At 49.5% G+C, this 26,905-nt stretch overlaps 1 protein-coding gene and 1 long non-coding RNA gene across 2 annotated transcripts; one reads left to right on the top strand and one right to left on the bottom strand.

The window, feature by feature from the left end:
• The first annotated feature begins 872 nt into the window (after window positions 1-872).
• On the top strand, window positions 873-2,369 carry LOC117013983 (uncharacterized). Its single transcript, XR_004421394.1, has 3 exons — window positions 873-1,042; window positions 1,883-2,022; window positions 2,302-2,369. It is a non-coding gene; the product is annotated as an uncharacterized LOC117013983 (long non-coding RNA).
• Window positions 2,370-15,150: 12,781 nt separating this feature from the next.
• Window positions 15,151-25,769, bottom strand: PHB1 (prohibitin 1). The gene is made up of 7 exons (XM_033091480.1): window positions 25,678-25,769; window positions 24,457-24,571; window positions 22,938-23,099; window positions 20,633-20,775; window positions 20,369-20,485; window positions 18,026-18,121; window positions 15,151-16,274 (listed from the first exon to the last, which is right to left on the bottom strand). The coding sequence occupies exons 2-7, from the start codon at window positions 24,542-24,544 to the stop codon at window positions 16,062-16,064; spliced, it is 819 nt and encodes a 272-aa protein (XP_032947371.1). The 5' UTR covers window positions 24,545-24,571; window positions 25,678-25,769; the 3' UTR covers window positions 15,151-16,061.
• Window positions 25,770-26,905: the final 1,136 nt, after the last annotated feature.

Here is a 26,905-nt window from a genome sequence, read left to right as displayed (position 1 = left end):
GTCTTCAGGTTGTTGTTCACCTTTCCTTCTGGTCTTTCTCTGTTTGAGCTCATCTCGGCAGGTAGGGACATGTCACTGCTGGAAGCCTGGTGTTAGCAATTTCACACACACACACCTTTTTCTGTTTCTGAGCCATTGTCTGGCCCTCTGCCCCTGGGCCTGGCCCATCTTTACAAGACCCAGGCTCTTCCTATCTGAGGGTGCTGAGTGTGGCCTCTGATGCAAGGCACCTGGGCACTTTGCACGTCTGCAGCATCGGCCTCCCTTGGGGGCTTGGGGAAGTTCCACCCAGAAGGCAGGACCTTCCAAAGAGACCCGAAACCAGGAGCCTAACCTCGTGATGCCCGCAGCACCTGGCAAGGAGGGTACCAGCTCTGCTGTCCTGGCCCCAGCCCAGTTCTCTTCTAGAATCCACACCTTCCCTGGCTCCCCTCCAGGCTGACAAGATCTGCCCCAATTGGAGAAGCATAAGCATGGGCTGGTGAATAGGGGATGGCAAGGGAGGGAGTGAGGGGGGAGCTCTCCCACAGGACCTCGCTCAAATCATTCCCTGGCTCTGTGCCTCAGTTTCCCCCTTGAGAAATTCGGCCCATACTTCCAGGATTAGGGAACTGCTCAGCCCTTGGAAGTTCCCTGAGCAAACTGGGGAAGAAACCCAGTCGTGTTGTGTTCCCTTGCAGCCAGGAGCCACCCAGCCCGCCCCACCCCACCCCAGGAGGCCTCTCTAGTTGGTGACGCTGGGCCAGCAAGGCAGGGTCCTGCAGGATGAAAGCTCAGCGAAGTCAGAGCAGGAATAATAATGATAATGATCAGCTGCGGCGTCTTAACCATCCAGGCACGCAAAGACCCACGCCCTGCGCGCCTCACACCCCAGGACACTCCAAGGGCTCCTCTCCCTTCATTTTATTGCTGTGATCCCACAGTCTGCTATTCCCAGCCCAACCCATTTGGGTTCCCAAGGACTTCAGTCCAGTCACCAGCTCATCCACCACCCAGGTTCCATGGGAAGATTCAGCTTGACAAGGCGCAAGCCAGCAGCAAGGTAGGACGCCCAAGGACTCGGAAACTCAGGTTCCAGGCTTTCCCAGAGAGGCAGTCTGCCCGCCTCTGGCCTGGAGCACTTTCCCACAGACCCATGTCTGTCTGGTCAGTGTGACGTCCAGGAGCTTGTGTCAATACAAATCTCTATTCAGGTTCTGGCTGGGCCATAAACTAACTCATCATAGGACCCTGAGCAAGTTGGGTTTTGTTTTGAACTCTGGGGTTTACTGCCTCGCCTGCTCCAAAACCTTCCAAGGCTCCTCCTCACTCACTGAAGATAAACTCTGGACCTCGTCGTCCAGCATGTGGCTGTTGAAAGTCTGTTTCTCATCCACCTTTCCAACCCGATTCTTCTTTACCTTCTAGATGCCAGCAGGAAGTATCTTCTCACTGGCGGTCATACATAGCCCATGTTTTTCCATTCTGGGACTTCGATCCTTCTTCAGGAATGTCATTTCCTCCATCTACACTTGGCCACACCCTCCCAGCTTTCAAGGCCCGGGCCAGAGGTCATTGCTTCCATGACTATGCCTGACTCTTATCCCACCTTGGAACGTTGGCTTCTCTTTGAACGTCTCAGGCCCCTGTGCCCACCCCGTGCGGTGGTTATGTCCCTGTCGTAACTTGCCCACTGGATCATGGGCAAGCTGAGGTCTCGTTCATCTGTGCCCCCAGAGGGCAAGGACAGCATCTTGCACATGGGGTACCTGCTCAATAAATAAGTGTGGGACATAAATTGTGGCAAATAATCATCCCCATCCTATTAACTTCTTCACATAAATGTGCTTTGAAAAAGTAAAAATCATGAATGTAAAACTTGATGTGTGAATGTTCTCCCCAGCTCCCTGTGTAGCAGGTGAAGGGAGCAAAATCTCCGGTGAAGGCGTGAGCTCCATGGCGTTGGCGCCCGGGCTGACACGTGGGATGCCCTCCTCAGCCAGTGACTGGTCCAGTCTGATCTTGGGCTCTGTCTAGCAGGAGGTGAGCTCTGTCCTCCTCAGGGAATGGCAATCCCACCTTTTGGGGGCTTCAGTTTGTCTAAGTCCCAGCAGCCTCCACGCCCATGGGACTCCTACGCTAGAAAGCCCCTGGATCCCTGCGGTGTAAGAGATAAACGGTTGGATGTGTTTAGAAACTTCTCACCTGGCTCCTTATGAGAACCCCTTGACGCAGTGTTCACCACTGCTGCCTATTAGTGTTTTTAATAATAGTAACAATTACTTCGGCAACGCCTTGTATTTACTTAATGCTTTTCTCCAGGGAGCTCAACTAGTCATTCCCTCATCTCCATGAAGGAAGAGAAAGACCAAGACGATGAAAGACAAGTGAGCCACTGTGGCCATGCTCTAGAATACAAGCATCCTTTGTTCTAAGAGGTAAATGCAATACATGGCATTTCAGATGTGTAGAGCTGATAAAACAGGAAACTAGTTCCTTCCCTGGGATCTGAAACCTGTGACTGAAGAATTTTTACCCAAATCAAATCCTGTGTGAGATGACAACTCCCATACTGAGAAGCTACATCTCATCAATAATAAAATTTGAGCACGCAACCTTAATATATGTTCAATTATTGACGAGCTGTATACATGGCCTATCGTCATTCGTATCTCATGCACATGTATGTACTTGGGGTGAGGCTCGTTTTTTGGTTTTGTTTGTTCATTTTGTTCTTTGTATTCCACATATTAGGTCATATGGTATTTGCCTTTCTCAGTTTGATTTATTTCACTTAGCATAATGCCCTCAAGATCCATCCACGTTGTAGCAGAGGTTCGTTTTTTAACGATGGCGGAAGTGTAAGTTCCCATTTCAGATAGTCATCTTGGTCATCACAAATTACAGAAAAAGTCTGTGGACGTCTTCATGTTAGACCTGATCGGACTGTCACTGTTTTAACCTCAGAATGAGGCTGACAAAGAGCTCCTGTGAGAAGTGCCAGCGTAGCCTTTTGCTCCTGTGCTCGCATTTGCTGAATTTGGGTGATCTTTAATGTGCATTTTCTGTGCAGGGATCATTTTCGCCCCCTTGTCCATTTTGTGAAGGTGAATTACAGTCCATAATGTCATTTAACCAGGCAATGCATATTGTGCCACTTTGCAATTTTCTTGCCATGAACTAATGAGCGAGGGAGCCCTGTCAACCCCTCTGGTATATTTCTGTGCTTCTCCCAGGAGACTCCGCAGGCCACTCAGGGCCCAGGACTCAGTGTCCATCCATGTGGTACAATAACGGCAAAGCTTCCTTGACTCATCTGAGGGAGTCTTTGCAACCTCACCTCATTTTCATCACCGTATCTACCATTTCTACTATCTCCACGGCCCTCCTGGCTATCTCAGCCACCTCAGGCTCCCTTCTAAAACCTTCTTTATAAAGTTCACTTCTCTCCCTTTCTTCCCTACTTCCATTGAGGACAACACCAAACGGTCAGTTACCCAGACTAGAAGCCGCAGACTCAGTTTCCCCTCCTTCCTTCTTGTCGTCCCTTCCAATTAGTCCACTTTCGAAGGGTCTTCCCCTCTTCGTCTCTGGCCTTGAGCCATCGCTGGGCCACTTAAACCAGTTGGGCTCCCTGCCACCATTTTCTTGCCCTCTTATTTCCCCTCCTTATTTCTGCCAGAGAAATCTTTCAAATCCACGAGTCTGATTTGAGTCTCCCCCTTCCTAATCTCTCCACTTGCCTCATGCCTACAGGATCAAGTGTGAACTCTTGGCAGAGTGCTGCAAGGCCAGGCCCTGCTGACCTTTCCAAACTGGTCACCGCCAGCCAACCAGCCAGGAGTCGCCACCTTGAATACCAGGCTTCCCCTTCGCGGCCTGCTGCGTTATATTACTTAAGCTCTAAGACCAGCTCTCCGGGCAACTTCCAAACACTGAAGGCAGAGAAAGTTAGTCCATCTCTCTGCACCCTAGCACTTGGTACAAAACTCTCTTATATTGAGCTGAAATGTGATTGATAGTTGTTTGTATCCTCCCTAAGATATCGATTGCTGAACACTTGGGCCCATTCTTATTTCTCTCTATACCCTCCGTTCTCCGCACCCTCCTAGCCTGGTGTGGTGGCAGGTTTCTCTGTGAAAGGCTGTTCCATTGACATGAGGTCTTAGGAACTTCTTTCCCACGCATCCCTCGCACTGCCCCCCTTTTCCACCCCCCATAGTTAACACTTAAAAAGCAATTACTAGGTATCAGGGCCTGAGTATACCAGCTCACTTAATCCTCACCACAACACCATGAAGTCAGCACTACCGGCATCTCCATTTTTACAGATGAGGAAACTGAAGCAAAGAGAAGATACGTGATAGTCCAAGGTCGTGCAGCTAGTAAGTGAGAGTCAGGAGTCAAACTCAGCATCCCGGATCCAGAGCCCTGATTATAAGCTCCGAGGCGTAGAGTCAGTGTTATGCGACCTCACTCAGCCTTCTCACTGTTCTCCCTTTTCTCCACGCGAGTCGCTGTTGTTCCCAAGACCAGCTGAACTCCCTTCTACCCTGAAAGTCTCTAGCTCACACGGCAGGCTCCCCTCTGGCCACCCTTGCTCCACTGTCCTGGGGGGAGACCGTCTGTCTGCCCACTCCATTCCTGGGCCAAGACGCCCTGAGGGGATCTGAATCCTGGTCTCAGTGGGTCCAAGTCAGTTCTGTGGGAGGGCGTATCCGAACTGTGTCCATCGCCCCATCCCCTGCCCACCAGCCCATCAGGCACCTGGAGGACGCTCCCCACCTGTTCTCCTGATCAGTTTCCGACCATTGATAACAGCTCATTCTCCTTCTCTGGGGCTTTTGTCTATTCTGCCTTGCCTCCCCACACTTCCTTCCTGTTCTTCTTTCTCTTTACAACAAGACTGGGTATTTTTAACCTGAGGTTTCCACTCACCTTTCACTGTCCAAGTGAGACTGGGTGGGGCTGCTTGCATGCTGGGAGGGCTGGGAGCATGCGGCTAGCCTCGGAGGCTACAATTTGTGACCCTCACTGCTGGGCCCAGCCTTGCCCTCATCCTTACCCATCTCTGTTAAGCTCTCTCATCTCTACTTCTGGAGTAAACACCCCAAAGCAGCCATGGGTTGAAGCTTTGGAAACTGCACAGGGCACGTAGGGAGCCAAACTCCCCCAGGGGTAATGCTGTGAAGACTGGATATAAAGTTAGGTGAAGATCAAGAAGTACTGGAACCTCACACGTCCCTGTAACAGCCACCAGGGTTATCCCTCGGTCCACCTGTGTGCCCCACATCATTGATGCCCTCTGGAGCACGAGGGGACTTGCAGAGCTACTGTTTCCTGGTCTGCACCGTCTGCTCTCAGCTTTGGAGATGCAGCTCAGAGAACGCAGCTCTCCTTCCCTGCCCTCCTCTAACCTCTGCAAAGGTCTCTGCTACTGGGCAGCCCTTTCTGCTCGTGCTCCACCTCAGCCCCCAGCCTGGCCCACCCTTGGTTCTCCACTCCCCTCACCTGCTGGTCTCCAACCCCCACGAGGCTCACGCTTAACAGAGCGTGACAGAGAAACTTCTGTTTGAAGCCCAAACAACTGCAAAGGGGTGATAATGGGGCTTTTAGGGCTTCGGAGTTAGGATTGTTTGTTTTTAAGTTTCGTTTCTATGCCCAGCTTTCTTCAAAAAGAAAACAGTGGCAACTAAACAAGTAGATATCAGAGATTCTTTTTTTTCAAGCAACTGACAGTGAGTCACTGCAGGCTGCTGGGCCCACGGCTAATGTTCTCTAAAGTAATTGATAGTCCTAATGATTGCCCGAAGCACGGCGATAGCCTACTGCCTGCTCTGAGTCACCGAAAAGGATTAAATAAATACACTCAGCATTGTTTTGATGTTGACTATGTTTTAAAAAATTCTAATTCCTTAAAAATGGGCACTCCCTGTATAACGTGTGCTTGTGTATATACATACATACATACGACTGTATATATATATATATATATATATATATATATATATATATATATATATATCAACTGATTACTGATTGAAAAGCAGGGAACTGATTTTCAATGGGCCCCAGGGGACCTTCAGGGCATGTTGACTAGATAGAACATTTGCAGTTCTCATCGTTGGCCTCCGTCCAAGCCACACCTTTGCTTCACACTCGGAACTGTCCCCACCACTCCCTCCAGCTCAGCTGCCCCACAGTCTGAAGTAGTGATGCTGTCTGGCCCCACTGTGAGCTGTGGTTGCAACCCTGTGCTGTCTCCTTTGTCCCCTGCCACCTCTTTTGGAATCGGTCAGTCAGTCAGTCAATAAACATTTACTGGGTGTCCCCATGAGCAGAGAGCACCCAGCTGAGTGGGGTCTAGGAAAAACCAGGAGAAAATGTCAGTGCTGCCTCCAGGGAAAAAACAATCTCCCACCACAAACACCCACAGAGCTGCTTATTACAAGTTCAGAACTCCATCTCAGAACCATAGGAGTAAGGGGGCGGGAGGGCCAAACAGGGTGGGGTTTCTCAGAACAGGCTACCCAAAGAGGACAGACCTGAGCCTAACTGTGATTGTCAGGAAGGCTGCCCCAGCTGGGCAAATAGGTGCAGAGCTGGGGAGCCCATCCTGGAAACGGGACCCAGAATTCCCCCACCACCTCTGCCAGGAAGCTGCCTTGTGAATCCTGGGCTGCCCCTTCCCCTCCGGGCTAACTGGGCGATAAAGACAGGGGACCAGCCCCAGCAAGGAGGAAGTGGACTGGCTTCCTGTTTGTTTGTGAATCTCAGAGCAGCACCATGTGGCCATGAACACCAGCAAAGCAGAGCCTGAGCCAAGAGCCTCCGGGAGCCCATCCGTCAACCCAGCAAGCCCTCAACCAGCTGGAAGGTACAGGGACTCTATCCCAAAGCAGCCATACCCAGATAACTAGCCTGGTAGCAGCCATGCCAGCTTGGCAGGGATAGAAGGTGGAATAACAACGTCCCCAAAGGAGTCAGAGTGACACATTCCCAACAGGAAGCCTCTGGGCAGCTCGAGGGGGCTCAAGCATTGCCATCCCTCCACCCCAAAGGTTATTTCCTAGGCCCCTGGGCACAACCCTTTTGCTCTGTAGGGAAATCTTGTGCAGAGATCACTGGACCCTTTAAAAAATTGGGCAGCAGGCATTGTGGTTTTGTTTGCAACAGCAAACTACATGAAAACCACCAACGAGTCGTGCAAAAGCCTACCGGTGGCAACAAAACATGATATAGATCCAAACCAGGGAAAAGAATGTAGCCATCAGAAAGAATGCGGTGGATTCATATGTGACACTGTGGCGACATGTCCAAAATATTTCAATAAGTGAAAACAAGGTGCAGAACCGTGATCCCTTTGGTGTCAGTAATCAGAACAGCAGAGAGTATGTATGTGCATGAAGGCTTAGAGATATACGTGCTGCTGAATGTGTGACCTTTTTTTCTGGAAGGAAATTTGAGCAATCTAACAGTGGTGCTTTTGGGGGAGAGGAACTTTGGGAGAAAAGTGGTGGGAAGGGTTTCACTTTTCATTAGTTCTTTCTATACTGTTTGCATTGTTTTTAGTGATGCTTATATATTTTTAAAAGACTACCTACGGGTGGTGGCATCATGGTCCATTCTGTTCTATTCTTTACGTGTCTCTGTATTATTGGAAAGAAAAGGTGTTCTATCACTAAGTATTATTTTGAAGGCAATTTAAAGAATTGGGCAGCATGCATTTGCAAGATGAAACAGGATAGAGCTAGGATCACAAATTCTCTAGGAAAAGTGATGGGAAAATGCTTTGCTTTAAGACCTGTACACATCAGTAACAGACAGCACGCCAATTTTACACTCTGTTTTGTGGATCCTTATGGCACATGTTTGAGCTGTCTCTGCCTTCCTTCCAACGCTTCCTTTCCCCTGTTCCTCCCCCATTTCATAGCCTCATCATTTAAGTTTTGACCTGAACCAAACAATAAGGAACAGAAATCTGAAGAAAGAAGGAGAAAAACATAATGTACTTCAATACACATGACCTGATCACCTGTTATTTAGACTAAATTTAGACTAAATTAGTCTTTCTATAAAGGACTTGTGTCTGATTCATCTTCTCATCCCCTGAAACATCTAGCCCAGGACTGCACACAGTAGGTACTCAATAATGGTTGGATGAATGAATGGGCCAACTTGTATACACAACACTTGTCCTTTTCAGGTGTGTTCATAGGAGAGCATCCACAAAATGGAAAGTCAGGACTCCGTAAGTGCTTGTCAGCCTCTTATGTTTAATTTTGCTTCTCCTGAAGGTTTTAGGAAATTAGAATGAAACGCCTGGGGCCTCAGAAAGAGACTTTGATGTCCCCTCCGTGTCTTATTAACTCATTAACCACTGGGTTAGCACCCCAACTTGACCTCAGGCTGCCGAAGCCTGAGTATCCAGCATCTGGGGAGCTGCCCTGGTTTAAGGAAGAGTAAACACTGGGCGGTGATCTCCCACCTGGCAAGGAGAGGCGCAGCACCAGTTTGGCCAGTGGTTGGGACCAAACACTTGGTGTATTTACAGTCACAGATGCCCAGGGGGTTGTATATCAGGAAGTCACCCTCAGAGGGTCACCTCGACCTATTTTCTTATCTTCAGAGCTGGCACTAACATCCTCCTAATGCCTTCCCTGGGATCTTTGAACATCTTGTACTTGTCCGCATAGCCTGGCAGCTGCACCAGCAGGCAGGTTGCTGCCATCTGGTGGAGAAGAGACGCCACAGCCTCGAGGGGCTCAGTCTGAAACAGACTTACTTGAGAGATGAAAGGAACCTTTGAGAACAGCTTGCAGCACAGGATTTCAAACTATTGCAGCCATGGAACCCTTCCTTCAAACAAGAGATGCGACTAAGGACATCATGTAAGACTGATAAACTCACCACTGCTCCGCCTGTAGGGGGGAAAGAGGGACTCCCCACTGGACCCACTCGACGCTCCTCTAAGCTCAGATGGTGAACAGCTGATAGACTTACCCCCTCCTTGTAAGGATGGGAAATGGAGACCTAGTGATACGAAAGGACTTGTGTAAGCATAACAAAGAGTACAACACAAATTCCTTGTACAAAACACCCTTCAGAACTTGCCCAGCCAACCTGTACCTTCAACGTCACGTAAAGACCGAACACAGCTTTCTGAATACCGGCTCAGGCTACCTATCCCAAGACATCTGGACTCCTGCAGAGGAAGAAGCTGGAACTCAACCCCTTCTTCAGCTTCTTGTTTGAATCAAACCAGGTTCACGCCTATGATGGTCTCTATGCCCCTTCTCAACAGCTGACATGGTGTCAGGGGTACACAGGTATTCCAAAAGAAGTGTCCTGGATTCCAAAGAAGTGTCCTGGTCCCTGATATTGTGGCGAGGCAGGCAGTCCCCCTAGGACGCAATGGGGAAGGGAACAAGAATATTTGGAGCATCCACTCTCTGCTGAGCCCTGTGCTAAGCATTTTCACATCTGTCATCTCATTTACTCCTCACCTAAAAAAAACTGCACTGTGGATATTCATCTCCTTAGTTTTTTGAGAAGGAAAAGCAAAACAAAACAAAAAGATGTTTGAAGTATTTAAGTAATTTACCCGAGGTCTCCCAAGCGAGTAAGTGGCAGGGGGCAGAGTCACAATCCAAACTCAAAATCTCTCATTCTAGAACCCGTCTCCTTCACACTAAACTGCGTTGCCTTCTGGAGTGAGAAATCTGGGCGGTCCAGCCCAGCCTGGAGCTTCACAGTGTCAGCAAGGATTGCTGGAGTTGACTGGTGCGAAGGGCCTTCCGAAAGAGAAGACGTTGTCTCTGCCTCCCACCTGTTATACTCTAGCCGAGGACAAAAGTGCGCTCATGAAAGGAAGGAAAACTACACATGCTCTCGCCCACCTGTGGTTGCAAGGGAGGAATTTAGAGAACGAGGAGCCCCGGATACAGAGCGTAGTAAAGCTGAGAGATGGGATGGAAACAGCACAAGACAGAGAGTCTAGAGACCAGGATTCCAGCCTTGGCTTTGCCACCTGCATCCTGTGGGGCGCGGGGCGAGTCCCCTCACCCCCCTCACCCAAATGAAGGGCTTATTCCTGCGAATCTGAAAACCTCCTGCTCAGTTCTGTGTCGTTGTGATTTCAGTGGGGTGGAGTAAGGAAAGGAGCCCTGAAGAAAGTGAGTGTGGGACTAGCATCTTGAGGAAGGGAGGGTTGTGGACAGAACCAGAAAAGGGAAATGGCATTTCAGGCTGAGGCTGGCACAGGCAAGTAAGGAAAACAAGCAGTTGCTAGCCAGAGATGGCAAGCTCATCTATTCTCGAATGCTGGGTAGAGGTTAGATTTGGCACAATGTACAAGGAAGAGCATTCGTAGGCTCTTTTGGGGCCTGGTCATCTCCAGGACAGACAAGGTCTTGACCAAGAGATGCTTCTGCCCAGAGGCTAATGCTCCCAGAGGCCCCCGTTTTGGGGGGTCATCCCATCACTATACTCAGCTCCCTTCCTTGGCTGTGGCCTCCCCTGGCTTTGGAGGGGCAGTTCAGCGGCAAACCCTTCCTGGAGGGCAGAGGAGTGGCAAAGAAGTGGTTTTACCCCCAGGCCTGGAAACCCTCACACTTTGGGGGACCACAGGGTTCTTCCTTCCCAATTCCCACCTGTTTGCTACCCCCATTCCCATCTTGTGCCAAGTTTGAAAACATGTACAAGCCATGGAGAACGGCAGCTGTTATAAATCTGTGTGCCAGGGCCCCAGGGTGACCTTGCTTCCCAGATCACCGCAGCCTTGGACACAAGGACACTGGTGACAACTACACTGCACCTGACTTAAATCCCTCAGCCTCTCGTGGTGCCAGAGGCATCCCATTTCCAGAGTTCTTCCCCTTCTTCTCCAAGGTGATCTAATCCCCTAAATCAGGGGTTGGCAAACTTTGCCTGTAAAGGTACAGACAGTAAATACTTTATGCTCGGCAGACCACAGTCTCTGTTGTAACTATTCAACTCTGCTGCTGTAGTACAAAGGGGTATAGGTTATGTTCCAATAAAACTACTTATGGACACTGAAGTTTGAATTTCATGTCATTTTCATGTGTCATGAAAACATGTATTTTAAAAAATATTTTCCAATCATTTAAAAGCATAAAAACAATTATTAGCTCGTGAGCTATACAATAACAAACGGTGGGCTGTATTTGGCCCACAGCTCATATCGTTTGCCAGTCCCTGACCTAAGCGTTTGCAGCTTGTTCGACCACTTTTGGACGGTCTGAGCTTTTCGTCAACCATGGCTGTTCTGGCTAATCCAGGTGGTTTGGCCTGTCCTCCAGGGAGGACAGCCGCTTTCAGCTCCTTCAGAGTAGCTGTGCCCTTTCAGCTTTACTCTCTTCCAAAGTAGCTAGATTGGACGGTGCTGGAAAGACACCCTCTTCCCTAACCATCCGGTGTCCTATGCAAAGATATTCTATTTCAACTGTTAACTCGTTTCCCCAGAGCAAGCCCATTTCCATTCTCTCTCTCTCCCAGCTATGAGCATTTTGGCCTTGCCAAAGCACCCCAGCCTCTACTGGCTGGGGCAAGCCTCATCACTCCTTTTTTGTTCAATTCTCAATCCCAACGTTGCCACAGTTCCAGAGCCAATGTCCTTTTTATAAAGGGAGAACTTATATGCAAGGAAAGCTAGGGAGAGTTCAGCCAGAGGTAAATTCCTGGAGAAAAGAGATTTTTTTTTTTAATCTTTTTTTTTTAATCTTTTTTTTTTTTTTTTTTTTTTTTTTTTTTAGGTTTTATTGGGGAAGGGGAACAGGACTTTTTATTGGGGAACAGTGTGTACTTCCAGTCAAGTTGTTGTCCTTTCAGTCTCAGTTGTGGAGGGCACAGCTCAGTTCCAGGTCCAGTTGCCGTTTTCTAGTTGCAGCGGGCACAGCCCACCATCCCTTGCGGGAGTCGAACCGGCAACCTTGTGGTTGAGAGCCCACTGGCCCATGTGGGACTCGAACTGGCAGCCTTCGGAGTTAGGAGCATGGAGCTCCAACCGCCTGAGCCACTGGGCCAGCCAAGAAGAGAGATTTTTAAACTGGGCTTGGGACAGGGAGAGGGACAAACACTGAACAAGGGAAGGGAGGAGTGGCGCTGCAGACAGAAGCAGGAGAAGGTGAGCTGTGGGCAGATGACAGTGAGGGGAGAGTCTGCACACAGAGGCCATTAAAGCAGAGAGTGAGGAGACTGGGGAATCGGTCAGGGTGGGACTTCAGTGGGCGGGGTGGCCTGACACTCCCCGATTCCGAGCGCTGGAGGTAACTGAACATACGGTGTGGGAGAACTCAAGGGCCTTAACTTCCAGCCCTCACTTCTAACCTCAGTCCTGCACGCTATTCCTTCATCTAGTCATTCGACAAAGATGCAGTAATTCCCTCAAGATCCGCGCACGTTTGGCTTGGGGAAAAGATTAGGAGTGGTTAAGGGAAAGGAACACTGAATCATAGAAGTGTCCTGCCCTCCAGAAATGTAGAGTTGCAGAGAGAACACACACAACTACAACCCAATGGAGAGAGTCCTAAATGCCTCACGGGAATGTGGACAAGGCGTTCGGGCAAGGGAAAGGGAATGGAGAGGGGGAGGCAGGACATCAGCAGCAGTTGTGTGGACGGCAAAGGATCTGGGCTAGGACTCAAAGGATAGGGGACATCTGGACCTGTGAAACGTGGGGAAGAGCTGTCCAGGATGAAGTGACACTGTGACCAAAGGGGGTGAGGTGAAAGCATAGGGGGATGGGATGCAGATTAGAGCAAGGAACTCCGTTTGCTGTGTTTTTGTTCAATAGGGGTGTGACTGGCATACCTTTGGGGGCAATTTTTCATTGTACGAATCTGTCCCATACAAAGCAGGTCTTGTAGCTTCCCTGCCACCTTCCCTCCTCCTCACCCAATGCCAGTAGCCACTGCCCCTTTCCATCTGCTCTTTAAAATAACACTCCCAATCCCATGGGAACCACTAGGTGGGTTTGTGAAAGCAAGCAGTAAAACACAAAGTTGGACTTGGACTAGAAAAGTAACAGCCAGACAATGGAGGGCCTCCAAGGCCAGGCCAACACACTTGCACTTTATGAAACAAGGAGTGGCCGCCGGAGGTTTGCAGGAGGGAGGAGATGAGATCTGCTTTAGAAAAATGAAGTTCGGAGCAGTGTGCAGGATGAACGGCGGCCTAGGAAAGGCGGGGAAATCAGTTACAGCCTCCTGCGACCTCTCACCCGGGCTATTTTCAATCAGGGTGGGCTGCTTTACCCACAATTACGGATGGAAAAGGTCGAGGGAGGGCCTGCTGCACATCTCCCTGATGACTGCCGGAATGCCCCGGAATGCCCCGTTAGGAGAGCATTTGAAAAGTCAGGATGTGACTAATACTCCATTGTCTCTTTCAAATCAACCCACCTGGGGGTGACCACAACACAACTCCTCCCCCATTGCTCCACACTGGCAGAATTTGTGTGACACCAGAAGGAAGGAAAAGGGCAACGCTTTGCGGGTTTTTCTCTCCCCTTGCTGCCCAGGGTCCACTGTCTTCTTAGTAAGCCATCCCTCCAAGCCTGAACAAGGGAACTATTCAGCCTGACCAAAGGAGAGAGGAAGACCCTCCCTGCCATGCCCCTTCCCTGGCCAGGACAGGACATGGCTTTTGATGCACAACCCAGAGAATCCCAAGCTGATAAAGGCCCATTGTGGTAGCTTCTGGAGAAACCCAGAGGCCATCAGCAGACAGTTAACAGCCCTTGCACATTTGTGAAAAGAATTATTACTTGGCGGAACTCAAGGCAGAAAGAGGCCTTGAGACCCTCGGGCCGTCACTGGCACCATCCATGCTGGGAGGCTCACGACAAAGAAGGGCTGACCGGAGCAGGAGGAAGGCAGGCTCCCCTGCAGACACCTGGAGCGTGAAACCCTATCTCCCACCAAGTGCAAGACACAACTGCTCTTTTAAAATGGGTCTGGAGAAGAGAGGCTTCTTCCTCCACCCCCCAGAAGGGTGTCCAAAGCCACAAATGGCAGGAAAGGAGGACAGGCAGAGTGGAAGCTGGTCTGGAAACTATTTAGGAATTACGCGCTTTCTGCTCCAGTCTGTGATGCGTTTTCTGAGTCAGAGACCACATCGTTTGCAGGTCTCGCTATTCTTACAGCAAAAAACGAAGTAGGAAGAGACATCCTGATAAACGACGCCACGGAGGCGGTAGGGAGATGGGCTAGATGGGAGGTTGGTGGAAGCATACAGCAGAATGAAGCTTCGGTGGGAGGTCGGAGGTTCTGCCGAGGGTCAGGAGCCCAGGGTACACTTGTCCATGGGGATATGGGAAGGGACTCGATTCCTGCTGAGAGGCCCTGGGAGGAGACGGGATGTAGGGATGGGAGAAGGCAGTTGCCGGGCCCACCCTGAATCTGCACGTCAGTGCCGGACTTTCTCAGCTGACAGCTGGCCCCATCACGCCGGAGAGGAGATGCGGACCCCAGGTCAGAGAGCGCCGGCCGTGGCCAGGTGCTGGGCCCAGGGATTCCTCTGCGAGCAGAGGTTAAAGCGCGGTCAATGTGAGCACTCACTGCTTGCTGCTGTTTCCGTCTTGTCCCTAACAGAATTGATTTGAGGTGGGTGATTGGGATGGCTCATATCTCAGTTGTAGGTCTGCTTTCCCTCACCACCATCCCAAATGCATCAACTTGGCCCTCTCAAATGTCAAGTCATTCCCACATCAAAGCAACGCACAAGAAGTAACATAAATCCACAGCACAGCCCCTGAAGCTCTAATGTATATAAAAATCAAACTAGAGCACACAGAGGGCTATCGCATTTGTGTTTTGTCAGTCGCTTTTCCCTCCTGTCAGGGTCAAGTGTTGCGAGCAATTGGTGGCCAAGTACAACCCCTGTTAGTCCTGGTACCAAGAGCTAAGGACCCTCCACTGACGGGAGCCCATCTCCTGACAAATCTCACCTGATACCACTGAGAAGCACTCCGGTGGGGGGTGGATCTGGAACACAGCACAAAGTGTTTTCTGAAACTCAAGCATTTTCTGCCTTGCTGGAGATTCTGTCCCAGCGGGTGATATAAACATGTGCACACAAAAACTGCTAGAACGCTCTGTTCTGAGCCCAGGGCTCCCACAAACAAACAAACAACCCCAGAAGACTGAGCTGGAAGGTCTGGGTGTCATTTATTGACAGCAGTTTTACACACATTTGTTTTCTTCTCGTGGTCGTTTCCTTCCCAGCACAGGCAGAGCCCTTTAGAAGGGCAGTCTTGTAGCGAGGGAGCCAGGAACGCAGGATGCACGTCTTTGGCAGGCCTGTTTGGCCCCGGCAGGATGCAATCCTTCAAGATGGAATTCCGCTGGGTATTTGAGACACTAAGGTGGGGGGTGGAGAGGAAGTCTTCCACAGGACTCACATCTTGGTCCAGGCCTGCGCTCTCTTTCCAAGCCCATCCGTTTAGAACCCTGGGGGGGCAGCAAATGAGGCCCACCCACCTTCACAGGGGCAGATTCTTTAACCCAGGCCCTGCTTGTACACACCTGCTTCCACTGGCCCCACAGTTGAAGAGAATAAGCCTTATACTAAGGGACGGACTCCCTCCCCGCGCCCTTCCCCAGCACCTCTCTTCAGCTGTGTCTGTGCAGGAACTGGTTCTCGGTTCAGCTGTGAATGCCATCTTCTTCAGATCTTGAATAAATGATGGGTGGAGGCTACAAGTTTATTCGGGCTGACAACTGTGCTCCCCAGCCCATCACACACACGTGGCCCTGCCTTTCTTCTGCCAATTGCCAGTGTCTAGGCTGGAACTTCAGCAGGCCCTAAAGAGCCAAGCTGGTCGGCGTAGGCACTTGGCAATGTTTGGTAGGGACGTGGATAAAAAGTGGGTGGAAATGAGAAGAATGAGTTTCATTTGATAGAGTAATTAGAGATCTGAAGTGATTTTACTTTTATTTCCTTCACTTGAAGCCAATCATGAAATTTCACAGTGATTCTGGGGTGGGGGCGGAAGGAAGGCGGTGTTAAGGATCCTTGGGCTGTGGCCCAGATGGCCCAAGGAGGTGCAAGCAGGGCAGGCCTCACTGGGGCAGCTGGAGGAGCACCGACTGCCCGGCCGGCAGGTAGGTGATATTCCGAGACCGTGAGAGCTGGTATGCAATGTCCTCTGCGGCTTCCAGCTTGCGCAGCTCAATGAGGCCGTCGCCTGCAGTGGCAAGCGAGTTGGCGATCAGCTCAGCGGCCTTGGAATCGCCCTCGGCAGAGATGATGGCCGCCTTCTTCTGCTGCTCGGCCTAGGACAGTGGAAGTGGAGAGAGACCAAGATCACACCTCAGGGCCCTGGAAGGCAGGCTATAGCCTGAAGGCCCAGGTTAGGCTCCTTCACCGGTTCCTGGAGGAACTCTGGGGATCTGCCTCCTCCGCTCACTGGGGTCTAAAGCACTGTCCATCCGATCGCCCCGTCCTGTACCGCCCACTTCTCAGCTCGGTAGGAATACATTTCTGTCGGCTGCGTAAATATCTGTCTTATTTCAAAATCTTCCTTAATATTAATAGCATCGTACTCTGAGCATCCCAGGCCAAGAAAAACAGGAGAGAAAGAAAGGTGGAATCAATCCTCACGCTCATCTTTCCCTCCAGTCCCAAGTCAAACTGACTTTCACCAAATCTAGTGAAGCTAACTAAGTAGGAGCGGCAGGCACGTGTGACACATGTGTGGTGCTAGAGCTGCCTGGGAGCGAAACTGCTTCCTCACCAGGAACCCGGAATAAGATCTCCTCGGTCTTCCCTACACATATCAGTAGCAGGACATCTACCTACAATGTATGACCTTCAGAAGCGTGGGAGGAGCACAGCACCAAGCCTCTCTGAAATTAACACAATTTCCCCGCCCCCATTTTTCCGCCTCCCCCCCACTCCGGTTCAAGCCGTTGTTTCTCAGTCTAGTTGGTCTCACAGCTCCCTGGCCCCTGCTGTTATTATGAGCCTTGCGCTCTCCCCGGCTGAGGCAGTCGGTCACCAGTCACGGGTTGGCTGCTCACGGCAGCTCTCGCCGGCTGCCGTCCGTTCCTGGCAGCACATGGTATCCCACGGCAGCACTCAGCAGCTCATGCCAACCTCCAGCTGCTCATGGCAGCCCAGCTCCAGGGAGAGCTGGTGTTCACAATCTTAGCTGTAGAGGGCGCAGCTCACTGGCCCATGTGGGAATCGAACTGGCAACCTCGGCGTTAAGAGCAAGGTGCTCTAACCATCTGAGCCACCAGGCCGGCCCCGACACACAGTTTTGAAACCGCTGAATTGCTAGGCTCTGTGACTATTCACTCAACAAACATCTATTGAGCATCTAGTAACCCAAGACACAGTCTTAGACATGTTCTAGGCTCTGAAGATAGGCAGATACAAAGAAAAAAAAAGAAAGTTCCTGCTTGCAGAGTTTACATTCTCTAAAATTACATGCTGGCCACCCATATATTCCCATTTTCCCTGATTTTAAGCACTAAGGGGTCTTGGGTTAGAATACCAACCCGAGAGAATCAGTGGTGGAGAGAAGGGGACAGTAAGAAATAAATACACCTTTATAAACAGACCAGGAAGACCAGGCTATGCAAATATACCGCGTCCCCTTGCACTCTGACACATCTGGATGGATTTAGCTCTTGAAAAAAACCCAGTGACGATAGTGCATCTGGCGCAACGTTTGATCCTTTCTGCTGTCAGCTTTCACTGTGTAACTACAGTTAAAAATGACTTCTCAGCGAAGCTGAAAATATTCCAGGAGAAACATTTTTATTTGTAGGAGTGTTTTTGATCTTAGGGAAGTGGAAAAAAAACGACCCTTCAGTGATTTAGAAACATAACTTTACATATCCCTGACTAGCCCCCAAAGACTCTGGAACCAATTGCAATAGTACAGTCCCTTCAATCCCCTTCCAATGATCCCGGAAGAAGAGATGACAGATGATGAATTTCTAGGCCACCCAGCAAACAGGGAGCCTGAGCCTAGGAGGAGGGAAGAGGGGCTCCTGCCATCTGGTCGAACACTCACCTTTTCCACCACAAATCTGGCCCTCTCCGCTTCCTGCTGGGCCACCTGTTTGGCTTCTACTGCTTCTGTGAACTCCTTCCCGAAGGTCAGATGCGTCTAAGGGAGAGTGAGCACAAGATGAGGCGGTGTAATTGCTTAGACAGCGCGCTGCAAGGCCCCCCTGGCCGCTGGAAGGAAAAGGGCAGGAATGGCTCCAGCAGCTGGAGGCACTGTGAGGCCAGAACACCCTTCCACCTCCACGTCCGTGTCCAAACTGAGTTTCCACCCCAGAACCCTCAGCTGCCAAAACTGCTCCTGTACATCATTCTGTCACCTTCAGTGCAACGATCTGAAGTAGAAACCAGCCCACAGGCACTGAAGGTATCTACTCAATTGACCACCTCCCTAGGTGCGGAGACCTGTGGATTCTAGGGCCCCCTCCACTCACTAGTGCTCTTCCAAGGTCCTTTGATGGTCTGTCTGAAGCCCCCAGAGAGGCCAGATGGAAAACTGAGCCCCTGAGAGTGAGGGAGGCAGCTGGTTCTCAGGGATTCAAGCGCCTGATGCTCCGTGCTTATGGATTAACCAGTCCACTGTTTCTCACAGCACCTCCACCACAAAACAGGAAGAGGATGAGAGAATGTGGAACGCCACTCATGGTGTTCCCTATGTGTGAGGACTTCTGGTAAAGAGTTTAAAAGAAAGAGAAGGCAGGTAAAGCTATTGCTTAGGGAGAGGGTTTAAAATTTTGATGATCCATAGACCTTGCCTGATAACATACATAACAGACTTGGCTGAAGTAAGTGTCTTTAATGATCCTGCAGACAATGGGAACGGATCTCAGAACTCCTAAGGCCTCGTCAGAATGATTTACTTACTTACCCAACTTTTTACTAAAAGGAAGAAAGAAAAGGGAAGAATACCAATGGTTTTGCTATCAAATTCTACTTGTTTCATTTCTTCCTCTACCCTCCCAACCTCTGCTTTTCTTTCTTCTTCTTCTTCTTTTTTTTTGGTTTAATATAAGTAGCTCAAAATTTCTCCTGAAGAGTAAATCCTAGTCCCACCGCCTTCCAGAATTTTTAACACTCCTGACCATTAAACTGCAGCTGTTCTCCTTTGCCTGATCTGTTTCTGGCCTCTTGTTCAAAGTTTGGGGAAGAAAATACAATCCTGAGAGATAAAAAATGAAATGTGCAATTAAGGAATAAAGTTTCTTTCTACAAGGGCCAGCTGAGGGCAGCAAATTCCCCATGAAATCTAATTTTCTTCTCACACCTCTCAGATATGGTTCCTTGTGGTCAGCCCACATTTCCCCAGAATGGACTATGTGGTTCAAGTTGAGCCAAATGCCAAGCTTCTCCTTAGGTTTTTACTTAGCATTTTCTCACAGCCGAGGTGCTCAGGTTAACAGTAAGTGGGAGAGCCGGAGGAATTGCTCGTCAGAGGAGCCAAATGGCTGCAGTCTGGCATCTTGCCAGTAGAGGGAGCCCACAAGCCCTTCCACTGCCAGCCAAAGATGCAAGGTGGTGCGGCTAGCACTGGGTGTTGTAGAGTGTGACTGTTGAAACAGCTGCACAGATGCTGAGAGGGAAATATGCCTTTCCCTAGCGATGCACAGGAGAACTAAACAGGAAACATTCTACCTCACCACCTGAACAAATCACTCCAAATGATTTTTCCCAGAGAATCTAGAAACATGACCCTGCCCCTCACCTCCTCCATCTGAAATGCTATCCCGCCTGTATTGCTTTCCATCTGAGTTATGGCATTCAGTGTCATATAAATACACAGATATGCAGTCTCAGGAGGATAGCTTACGCCTCAGAGATGTCCCTTGCCCCCCCATACCAGGCTTTGGGGAACAGAACCATTCATTTACTTACACTCTATCACCTTTCACTGGGGTTCCCAGACCTCACTTCACTGAGCTTCAGACCCTAAGAGCTAGGAAATTCCCAGGGGTCAGGCTGGGAGGTCTGCGCTAGGGAGAAAGACTATCTGAGCGATTCTCTGGTCTCACCAGGCAGTTTCTTCCTGTGTCAAACGGTTAACAAGATATCACTTCCTGGGGAGTGCTGGGGAACACTCACCAATTGGGGAAAATGAAAAAAACTCATGGTTATGTTACCCCCATGGGTAGGGGCAGAAGTCAAAAGTGTGGGTGGCAGAGGTGAGATCAAAGAACGCGCGTCTGAAAACAAACCCAAGGAGATGGCCTCAATCCATCAATAAGTTACCATGTTTTCAAGTCTCACATCTAGGCAAGTGGAAGGCAGGAACTAACAGTATCCACCCAGAAATGGCGCCAGGTACCTCAACAAGCACTAAAACCCCTCCCTGCAGGGTCCCCAAGGATCTTACCAAGGACACGTCATCCAGGATGAGCCCGAAGGTTGCGGCTCGCTCTGTAAGGTCGTCGCTCACCTGTCTGGAAACCAGCTCTCTCTGGGTGATGAGTTCTCCAGCATCAAAGCGAGCCTGGTTCCAAGGGAGAGCAGAGGATCCGGTCAGGATAATGAGGAAGCAGAGAGAGTCAGGAAACACCCCACATCCCAACCCACGCACTGCCAAGCTCTCCCTGCTGCCCAGCGTGCTGGGCTCGGGGCCGAGGCCCTGTCCACTCACCACCACCGACTTGAGGATCTCCGTCGTGATAGAGGGCAGCACTCGCTCGTCATAGTCCTCTCCGATGCTGGTGAAGATGCGGGGAAGCTGGCTAGTGACCGGCCGGAAAAGTATGCGCAGGGTGATGTTGACATTCTGTAAATCTTAGGGCAGAAGACAAACGCTGCAGTTAAAAACAAAAACCACAGTGGCCTTCTGTACGACCGCTCCTACCCCAAATGTGCTACAATTTCTAAGTAAAGTCGTGGATTATAAGACCCTAGAGGGCAAGGAGCACATACGCATGGTTTCCTTGGTAGGGAAGTCAGCAGAGCACCAGTTCGGAACTTCATAAAGGTTTCTGGTGATGACGGCTTTCCAGTATATCGTGAATGCCCTCTAATATAAGCAATGAAGATTATATGTCCAGTAGGTGCTGTGGGTTATTTCGACCAAATACTGAGCGTCTTAAGAAAACTGGCCAATGCCAAGAATTCCAGGGTGAGGCCTTCCCAAGGCCTGGTGAACATGTCCCAAGAAAGGAGCTTGCCTCAGTGAGGTTTCCATGGGTCCTGAGGAAACAGTCTACTTTGGACTCGACCCGCAGTCCAAAGGCCTGGGCTATCATCCCACTCTGCTGTTTACTTATTATGTGACCTCACTAAGCCGTAGCCAATTTCAGCTTAGTTCCTTGTCTACAAGAATAGGGATGATTTCATCTGCCTTCCAGACACGTTGGGGGGAAACCGACAGAAAACAGATATAAAAGCACTCTATTAATGCCCAACAGATGTAAGAGGCTATCAGAAAATTATCTAGCGTTTGCTTCTCATTCTTTGGCCCAGTCAAAGGACCCAGGGAGGGAAATACAACTTCCCCTGACAATTCAGGCCTGCTCAGAGCTAAAATACTGTCACAGCTGCCTGCGGTCATCAATAATATGGACCAACAGTCCATGAGATGAGAGTCCTGAACCAGGCACCAAGAAACGTGGAAATGTATACACCCAAGTCCCTGGTCTCTGGAAGTCCCTATTAATAGTTCTGAAGATAGGAACATAATGCATCCTTAAAACAACTGCAAAGCAGTAGAGAAAGAAAGCCCAAAGAGGTGGGAAGTCTAGACCTAGGCTTTTAAGTTCAATTGTTATGTTTCTCGAAGACCCCCACCCCACCTCTGATTTCCTCTTTTGCAGCAGGCAGGCCAGACCCTTCCCAGGAGGCTCCTTCCTCTCACTGGCCAGAAGACACAGGACAGATTACACAATACCAATTTACCCTCCCCTCCTCTGCCCCATACACTGCTCACTCTCTAGTTCCAGCTGAGACCGAAGTTCCTTGCAGGAGCCTGCCCAGCCACCGTGGGAGCTAGCTTTCTGTTTTTATCAAGTCTCCCCTCTCCTGCTCCATCTTCCCTGTACTTGTGGTCTCTAGAGGCTTTTAAATAGCTACAAAACTAAGCGATCACGTCCTGTTCCATGTATCTTTCCAAGGACTCTCCTTTCTGCTCCCTGAGAGTCCATGCAACCTTGGCTCCAGCACTCACCACACTCCACTGTACCTACTTGTTCACCTGTCCATCTTTCTAGCCAGACTGAGCTCCTGAAGACCCCTGCTTTACTCATCTCTGAACTGCCCCCACCCTCCGACCCAGCACAGAGCCTGGCACAGTCACGGTAAGCAAACACCTGCCGAGGAACAGCATGGAAGACAGCGCCTGTTATCGAGATGACAGACCAACGTCCATGTGACCCTCTCCTCTTGCTGTGTGGAAATGTCACTGCTAAGGCAGCCTCTGCTATTCCATTTACTGCCTGTGCACCTCGCTGTGTAGGATGGGGGAGAACAGTGAGAGCAATTCCTGTTAGGCTCCAGCTGGAAATCCAGTGGTGTGCCGACGTCAGGAGGCTGCTGTCAGGGCTGTGGGCCTCCGCCTGTGAGGTAACAGTGTGAGGGCAGCGCTGCTGCAAGCAGAGGCCTTAGAAAGCAAGGCCAAGGGTAAGGCAGCTGCAAGCCAAACAGAACAGCTAGAGATCGCTTTATACAGTCACTCTAGGGACAAAGAACCGATGGGAAGGTCAACTGCGCGAGCAAAGGCACTTAGATTTCTTGAAAACTGGACCACAATGTAACTCTTGAAATAGATCTTTGTGTATTTCTCTAAATTTGTACTGTTGTCTGTGTGTATCTAAAGTGTATTTCTTTCTGTGAATCCCATAAAACTCTCCAGAGAAAACATGCTAGGAATTCTTATGTGAAGTTCAACGTCTTCTCAATCTCACAGCACCCCTTCCACCCTCTCTATCCTACCCACAGCCAAGACGCACCTTTGCTACCAGTGATTACTGGCACATTCCGTGGTCGAGAGCGGCAGTCAAAGATAATTGGTTTCTGTACCCAAGGGATGAGAAAGTGAGTCCCTTCCCCTACCACGATGTCCTGCACTCCACGGAACCGGTCAAAGATGACAGCTCTGTGCCCAGCGTCCACTAGGAATGAAGGATAATGACAAGTCAGAAAATCCCGTCACTCTTTAACCAAAAGAATTTCGCCTTTGACAGATCCCTGATGCTTTCTGTTTTTATCGAGTCTCCCCTCTTCTGCTCCATCTTCCCTGTACTTGTGGTCTCTAGAGGCTTTTAAATAGCTACAAAACTAAGCAATCACTTCCTGTTCCATGTGTCTTTCCAAGGACTTCGGTAATAGGATCTATTCCTCAGTATCCTTTCTTCTGGAAACAACTGACTGCTGATTTTCTGATTAACCACCCCATCCCCAAACTCCCACCAATACATTTCCATAAATCATCTCCCCAAACTTCTTTCTAAAACTCCCCAAATCTTCACTGTTACCACAGTGCAGTCCGGTTCCAATTTAACCCAGTGTTCCCAGAAGCAGCACCCTCACTATGGGAATCCTAAAATTTGGAAGGTCCCACAATTCCTTCCAATAGCTTGTTTTCTCTAAGATTTCAAGGGGCTATAGAGCTGTCTTGTTGGTTCAGAGAGAAATTGATGGTGATTACTGTCCAGTTGTGCAGCGGTGGCCAAAAAGATCAGAGCATAATCTGTGCCATATAAGCCAAGCCACCTTTTCTGATCAGCTGCTTTCTGTCTCTGCCTTTCTGGACATTTCAGTTGGTCCAATACCTTCACTCTGAAATTAATCGTCCTCTTGCTGGACATCACACACGTCACACCCGAGGTGGGTCAATCCACTACTGCTTTCCAACAATGAAAGTTCGAGAATATCACAATTGGAGGGGTCTTAGAGACAACGAGTTCAATCCCATTGCTTGACCAACGAGGATGCTGTGACTTGATCAGGTCAGACAGCAAAGTGGAAGAAAAGCCAGCTTCAACGCTTACCGAAGTGTTAAAAGCTGGGCAATGCATCGCAAAGATCTTTTCTGTGCAACAACCCAACTGCAGCAGAGCAAAAGCTCCTGCTCAGGACAAGGTCACCACAGGTCTACAGCCCTTGCTGAGTTAGTTATTCCACACACCAGGCAGAAGAGAACAAATGAGATCTCCATTTCTGCTAGCTAGTGAAATCCCAACACTCTGCTGCAGCATTTGAGTGAGGCAGCATCCCTTCAAATGAAGAAGAGCAGCTGGAAACATCCAACCAGCAGAGAGGCTCTTTGTGAATAAAGGCTCTGAGAGAACCCACTGCTAAAAGAACAGGGGCTCTGATGACAATGCAGCCATACGGTGTGGGATGGCAGCAGGGGAGTCCTCTTGATCACAGACTGCAGCACTACCATCACAAGTGTCCCATGGGCTGTGCAGACATATAGAAATCCTCCCGCAAAAGGCAGTGACCCACTACCCCTTGGTGTCTCACCATTATACAAGGCAGAGTTCACCACACCTCCTGCAACGGCTAAGGCCAAGCCGAACTTGCCAATGGACTCAAACACTTTGGCAGCCATGTCTCCTTCTGCTGGACCCACTCACACCTAAGAGGGTAAAAACAAAACAAAACAAAACAACTTGATTCCAAAATCCTCAGAGAAAGCCCTCTCCGCTTCACAATATTCACTTCTCAAGCTGGCTATTTATTTCCCCATTCCTGAGAGCCCTGAATCATCCAATGAAAGACACCTAATAAATAACACTCTATAGCTTGAAAAACTATAGTATCAATTCCTCTGCTTTTTTTTTTTTTTCCTATCACTTAAGAAAAGGGGTCTGGAGCACTTGGTTCAATAATGGGAACAAGGCATGGGCTCAATACCCATAGGGAACTGGGCACCACCCTAAATCGCCGTCCCATTTTATGGACAAGAAGGCCCCAAAGAGAAAGGCTGTGTGGCTGGTTCTGAGCAATTTTGGTTCAGAAAAATAACCCAAAAAATGCACTACATGGTGATTCCCACAGCAAAAATTACAATAGCTAACCTTTGTATCAGTCTTCTAATGGCAATTTATTTAATCCTCATTCCAACCCCTATGAAGATTATTACAGATGAGGAAACTGAGGCACACAGAGAGGTTACATGAGGAGCCCACGATCACGCAGCTATTAAGTGGCAGAACCAGGATTAGAACCCAGAGGTCTAATTCTAGAACGCACAGATTAACTCATCATATGGCTTCTCAACATCAGGTATTAAGAATGACCTGTTATTATGGTAGCAAGAGCTGGATGACATTCTGGGACCAAGATAACAAAGAACAAGTGGGAGAGGCGCTGAGGCAGAAGCACGGTTTAACTTTTTAATGCCCCGCCCCTTGGTCGTCGTTAACTTCAGTCTCAAATCCTTCCTCCTGCCTTCCCAGACTACCTTGGTGCATTTAAATATTCCTTTCCCAAGGCCAGGACGCCCAGCCCTTACCACTCAGCATTTCCATTTCTAATAGCTTCTGGATTATTCCTCACCCTGCCCCCATACACATCTCCCTTACTCTACGCAACTCCTGGCTCGTCCTGGTCTCACACTCTCCCCTTTCCCACGAGAAAGACCCACGCATGCACACCCGTAGCCCAAACTGCGAATGAGATTGCAGAGAGGGACTGCAGAGTTGGCCAGACACGTACGCAGCCATTCCCCAACATTCTCACCTGCTTCCAGTCTGACCTCCACATGAATTCCACAGCCACACATACTGCGCACGCGCCTGGCAGCTCCTCCTCTTCCCCTCCGTCCTTCCAAGATCCGCGCCTCTGATTGGTCTGGAGGAGCGCTGTGCATTCTGGGAAGGGTGGCTTGCAGCCGTACCCTGGTTGCTCGGCAATTCGCAGATGAACTACAATTCCCAAAAAGTCATGCAGCTGCTGGCCCACGTTGAAAAGCCTTTTCTCTTTGGTGGTAAACGCCGAGAGTTTGCCGCAAAGCCTTTTGGGGGCTGTAGTTCCTTGGGGATAAATGCACGTGCCTATCTTGATCTGATGCTAGATCCTCCCCGAAGATACGCCCTAGGGTGTTCTGAAAGAGCGGCTGGGCCTGCGGCTGGTGGCAGAGATGGGCTGGGGCAGATTTACAGCTGATTAAAGAGCATGCGTGCGCACCTTGGAGAAAGCTGTGGTAAAATAACCGGTGGGCTGAGAGACCTTGAAGGAAACCGCGGGGCAGTCTTCATTCACAGACCGGCCTGGAAACGTCCTCAGAGTCCTGGGACATTGATTGCCATAGCCCGAGAGAATCTTAGAAAGCACCTGGACTAGAAAACGAGGCCCAGAGAGAGGAAGGGATTCATTCAGGGTCAAGCACCCATTTAGCAAAGGGGCTTGGCTTAGAGTCCAGGTCTCATGGACACATTTTTTTTAAAAAACGTCTTATTTGGAAGAGTTGCAACAATAGTACAAAGAACTCATGTGTATAACATTTCATCTATTGCTAACGATTTGTTCCATTTGCTTTATCATTTGTTCCCTCCCTCATTCTCTCTCTCACACTCTCTCTCTGTATTTTCTAATAAGGACATCCTCTTATATAACTTGAGTAACTTTAATTTACCTGCTGCATTCCAGTTTTGTCGATTGACCCAATAATGAGCTTTATAGACCGCCTCCCCACCCCCATACAGGCAGGATGCCGTCTAACATTAGGTATTGTATTTATTTCTCATGTCTCTTTAGTCTCCTTTAATCCGAAAACTTTCCTCAGCCTTCCTGTCTTTTATTGCATTAAAAAAGAGGAAGAAGAAGAATGTTTTTCATTTTGGGTTTGTCTGATGTTTCCTCATGATTAGATTCAGGTTTTGCATTCTTAGCTGGGATACTACCTAAGTTGTGTATGGACACTTAATTTTGATGACACCTGGCCCATTTTTGGATTCTAGTAGGATTG

Source organism: Rhinolophus ferrumequinum, chromosome 21, assembly GCF_004115265.2.
Source record: "Rhinolophus ferrumequinum isolate MPI-CBG mRhiFer1 chromosome 21, mRhiFer1_v1.p, whole genome shotgun sequence".
Lineage (NCBI taxonomy): Eukaryota > Metazoa > Chordata > Mammalia > Chiroptera > Rhinolophidae > Rhinolophus > Rhinolophus ferrumequinum.
Note: the sequence above shows the minus strand (reverse complement) of the source record. Positions and strands in the feature narration are given on the sequence as shown.

Coding starts and splice junctions, on each gene's coding strand:
- PHB1 (XM_033091480.1), bottom strand. CDS start 24,544: ATGGCTGCCAAAGTGTTTGAGTCCATTGGCAAGTTCGGCTTGGCCTTA. Junction 23,100..24,456: donor GAACTCTGCCTTGTATAATG/GTGAGACACCAA, acceptor CTTCATTCCTAG/TGGACGCTGGGCACAGAGCT. Junction 20,776..22,937: donor AGTAATCACTGGTAGCAAAG/GTGCGTCTTGGC, acceptor TTCTGCCCTAAG/ATTTACAGAATGTCAACATC.